At 43.6% G+C, this 5,000-nt stretch overlaps 1 protein-coding gene across 1 annotated transcript in view; it reads left to right on the top strand.

Annotated features, from left to right (window-relative positions):
- apba1a (amyloid beta (A4) precursor protein-binding, family A, member 1a) overlaps positions 1 to 5,000 on the top strand; it is a 104,421-nt gene that overhangs the window by 85,129 nt on the left and 14,292 nt on the right. Inside the window, exon 11 of the mRNA XM_063194412.1 lies at positions 3,825 to 3,911. Coding sequence (XP_063050482.1) covers positions 3,825 to 3,911 — 87 coding nt within the window. The remainder of the gene's footprint in view (positions 1 to 3,824; positions 3,912 to 5,000) is intronic.

The raw sequence follows: 5,000 nt of genomic DNA on the forward strand, positions 1-5,000 counted from the left end.
CCCCACTCATATTGGTACAGATTGGTAACAAAAGGGCTCATTTCAACAGACCTAATTAGGCCAAATCGAACAGGTTCGCTCACTTAACTTTTGCAGTGACCTTGAATTGCTGAATTGCCGGGTTTCCCTTCTAAGTCATTTTTGAGGCGTGTCCATGTCTATTGGCCTCCTGGGTGAAGTGCTAGTGACCCTTTTAGCCGTAACCAGCCCGACTGCAAGAGTGTTAGTGCAGTGGAAAGCTGTGACTGTAATTATGATGTTGTGTTGTTAACAATGTCAATGTGTAGTGATATAATGAATATCCCTATAATTCTGCTCCTATATGCTTCTGTTTATATGGACAAGGATACATTAGCTGGCTCAAAGGACAATCATAAGAAGTATGGTGAAAATAATTGAGTATCTAACAGAATTTACATTACAGTATGTATAACTTCAAGGTCCCTTTTTATGTATACTTAGAATGTGCAACTGAAACATGCATTGCCTACTAATGCCCCTGGTGTCTGCCATAGCTCAAGCAGGCCCTCTGCTGGAAGCTAAAGGTTCTTCAGAATGCATCTACAACAGATTGATTACCTCGTACCATGTCTGGCTACAAAGGGCTCTTACATTATTTTTTTCATTGTATGGGAAGCCATTTGAACTGTCCTCCTCCAATATGAAGTGTTGTTGGTAGTAACTCTTATAGCCAGCACTGAGTTGATGCCGATTAGGAATCGAAAGACGTCTATATGTGGCTACAATTTGAGGTTTGAGGGGAAGCTGTATGATGATAGATGAAAAACCGTAATAACTGAAAGAGATTTATGCATATTTAAAATGTTGCTACTGTAGATGTGGTTAGACTGAAAAACTGACAGATATTTAGTGTCTTGATCATCGCCAATGTGCCAGTTGTTCTCTCCGGCCCATTGCAAGCAAGCCAATCGCGTTGTGTTGATCCACCCTCCCTTCCTCCACCCTGCCTCCTGTGCCCCAACCTACCCCACCCTGATCCAATCCACCCCAAACCAATCCACCACATGCCCACCGTCCCTTACCATCCTACAACTACCCCCGCCCCATCACACACATTTACACACATACATGAGCCACTACCACACCTCCCCTCCCCTACTGTACCTGGGTCTGATTCCTGACACTTTAACCATTCTCCTGTCTCTGTTTGTTCCATGCAAAGCAGACGGCCCAGAAATTAGCCAAAAGCAGAAAGAAGGTGCAGTAATTCCTCATCGGTTTTTGGTGTTTGTGCATCTCTCTTTAGTTTTTTTTTTTAGTTTTTTAGTCTTTTGGTGTCGTAATTTCGCGCATTTCTTTTTTGCCTTGCCCCGACACGTACCATATTTCTGTCGTCCTTTCTTCCTTCTTTTCTTTCTTCTATTCATTTTTGTCTCACTCTTTCTTTCAAACCACTCTTGTTGCATACAGTTTCTTCGCTCCCGTTTCTGAATCCAGCAACAAGTCCTGTGACGCATTATTATTATTATTCAGAGTCACATTATTTCTGTGTCAGATGTGTGTCTGTTTTCGTGTCCTTCCACCATTCTGCCATCATCCCCCCACATATCAGACATCACTCCTTAAGGATCTGACATGGACAGGAGTTTCTAGTGGTCCTTTATTGTAACGACCTCATACACAAAAAAATAGGAGGGAAAATTATTACATTGATTTTTGCTGGATGCAGAAAATGCAGGCGTACTTTTCTTTCTCCAAGTGATGTGTGCCGTGCCGTGCCGTGCCGTGATGTGGTTGTTTTTTATGTGTTTGCTGGTTCTCCTTTACGGACCTTTTCTTTTCTTTTGTCTTTCCTTTCTTGTAGCACAGCTTTCTTCAATATGCTGTTGTGATTCCCGTTTTCATTTGTGTTTGTAAGACGGTGACCTGTACAGTATTTTTGTATCTCTCTGTGGACCCTCCGTTTCTCACACCCCAATCGAACCTCCATCTTTGATGGGCTTTCTTGTCACTAGCACTAACCCCAGAAATGAACCACCATGCAGTATAAAACGCTGTGCCGACGCTACTCTGAGAATATAAGGTCCAATTCCATTTTAGTGTTAAATTCAACTATTTCTGAGTCATACATGCTCTTAAAAAAGTGTTACATTCAACTTTCAAAATGTTAATTCCCTCAAAAGTTGAAGAGTTGATTTACCCTTTTAAGCCTGAAGCTGTGTATACGCTGCACTGTCCTAGGCGCCTGGAGCGTCATAGACGCTGCGCTTTGGCTCTTGAGATTTGAGGGTTTTTTTCATTGAAAATGTGGGTATCTTAGAGGTGAATGAACACATTCTAATGCATGGTGAGGGTCCCAGGTTTTAAATGCAACTAATTTCATGTTGTTACGTGCTTCGGACGCTAAGATATTTCGTTTTTTATAGGCTTATGGCATCTTGCCTCAAAAAAAGGCCTAGGCATTCAGCAGGCGGTTTTTGCAGGTGCCTTAGGCTGAAATGGGTTAAATTGGGACTAATATGGACCATATCTTCTCAGGAGAGTGTTGGCTTAACACTGCAAATATACTGTATAATATTACAGTACACTAGACATCACTGACCAGAGAACACATCCTGAGTTTCTCTGGTTAGCTACTAGATATTCTCTGACTGAGAAGAGATGAGATGAGAGGAGATGAGATGAGATCAGATGAGATCAGATGAGATCAGATGAGATGAGATGAGATGAGATGAGATGAGAGGAGAGGAGAGGAGAGGAGAGGAGAGGAGAGGAGAGGAGAGGAGAGGAGAGGAGATGAGATGAGATGAGAGGAGAGGAGAGGAGAGGAGATGAGATGAGATCAGATGAGATCAGATGAGATGAGATGAGATGAGATGAGAGGAGATGAGAAGCTGCTCCTGCCTAAGTGGGGATGGTGACGACAAGAGATAGTAATTGTGATGGATGAAAAGTTAAATTAAAAATGGAGCAGTCTTTCTCTCACTCCTTCACTCTCTCTCTCATTCTATCAGTCAATCACTCTCTTTCTCATTCTCTGTCTGTCTCTGTCTCTGTCTGTCTCTCTCTCTCTCATTCACTGTATATCTCTGTCTGTCTGTCTGACTGTCCTCTCTCTCTCTCTCTCTCTCTCTCTCTCTCTCTCTCTCTCTCTCTCTCTCTCCCCCTCTCTCTCGACCTCTGGGTGCATAATGGAATCACTCTTCTGTGACCTTGCACTCTGCATCTCTATCGCTTCCTAACACACAGCCACGTTGTCTATCCCATCAGACTGAATACACTACTGTATGTTTTTTTGCGTACTACCATTCTTTCTTTCTTTCTTTGGTTCACATCCCCGTTATCCTCGTAATGGATGTGCTCGTAGAAATAGTGGAAATATTGTCTCTTCCCGCTCTCTCTCTCTCTCGCTGGATGTATCATATATCTCCATCTTCCTCTGTGTGCCCTCTCTGTTGGTTGGTTGTATATGATCTACCGCTCCTTGTGTCCCTTCTTTGTGAATGTTTACAGTAGGTGCACATGATACTAACACTACTGCACCTGGCTGTGCACACAGTGACTAATGGCCTGCTACTGTCCCCTTCTCCTCTCCTCTCCTCTCCTTATCTATCTATCTATCTATCTCTCTATCTATCTATCTATCTATCTATCTATCTATCTATCTATCTATCTATCTATCTATCTATCTATCTATCTATCTATCTATCTATCTATCTATCTATCTATCTATCTATCTATCTATCTATCTATCTATCCTTTTTTCTCTCTCCCTTCTCTATCTATATCTATCCTCTCTCTCTCTCTCTCTCTCTCTCTCTCTCTCTCTCTCTCTCTCTCTCTCTCTCTCTCTCTCTCTCTAGAGTCCAGAAGGCGAGGCTCAGCCCATGACTGAAGTGGATCTCTTCATTTCCACCCAGAGGATCAAAGTTCTCAACGCTGACTCACAGGTCAGTTCCTGTCTGTCTGTATGTCTGTCTACCTGTCTGTCTGTATGTCCGTCGGTCTGTCTGTCTGTTTGCCTGTCTGCATATCTGCCTGACTGTCTGTCTGTATGTATGCCTGTATGCATATCTGTCTGTCTGTCCGACTGTCTGTCTGTCTGTCTCTCTCTCTGCCGGTCTGTCTGTCTGTCTGTTTGCCTGCCTGTCTGCATATCTGTCTGTCTGTCTGTCTGTCTGTCTGTCTGTTTGCCTGTCTGCATACTGTATCTGTCTGTCTGTCTGTCTGTCTGTTTGTCTGCCTACATATCTGTCTGTCTGTCGGTCTGTCTGTCTGTCTGTATGTAAATCTGTCTGTCTGCCAGTCTGTCTGTCTGTAGGTATGTAAGTCTGTCTGTCTGTCTGTCTGTCTGTCTGTCTGTCTGAATTATGGCTATCCCCTAAAGCACTTCACTAGCCAAATGAATACTATTGTGTGGTCGCAGTAGACATACAAAATCAAATAGAAGAACAAGAGCTCTGGCGGTTGTTATCATTTCGCTGTCTGGTATTGGCAAAGTATTGTGTCTCTGTTAGTCTCTCTTCATCTCTCTTACCGCTTTCTCTGATTCTCTTTTCTTTGCCTCTCTCGTTCATCTCATCCGCTTTGTGTAACTCCTCAGTCATCTCCTCGGCTAATGGTTTTGCACACAACAGGAGGGCGAACTCATTAAAATCATCAGCCTGGCAGGCAGATGGTTTGTCCTATAGTCTGCTTTGAACGTCGTGCCAATCATCATGCTTAACCCAGACTCTCTGTCCACACCGCCAGACTGATCTCTCGCGCGAAGACAGAGGCGTTTTTATCCCGGTTGAGCCAGAGAGATCCCCTTTCTGGCTTTCTTTCTTTTTGGGCTTAGTGGCAGGAATGCCTACTCAGCGAAACGAGGAGGAATAGAGAGGGGTTTCCAGGGATGTAGTAGCAGTGCAGATTTGGCCAATGCTCTCCACAATGGCACATTGATTATGTGGCACAGTTGCTAGCATGCTAAAAGGCATGGCACAAAAAGGCCTCAAATGAATGAGACATGACATAGCAAATTCACACGCATGTCTTCC

Source organism: Engraulis encrasicolus, chromosome 3 (genome assembly GCF_034702125.1).
Source record: "Engraulis encrasicolus isolate BLACKSEA-1 chromosome 3, IST_EnEncr_1.0, whole genome shotgun sequence".
Taxonomy (NCBI): Eukaryota; Metazoa; Chordata; class Actinopteri; order Clupeiformes; family Engraulidae; genus Engraulis; species Engraulis encrasicolus.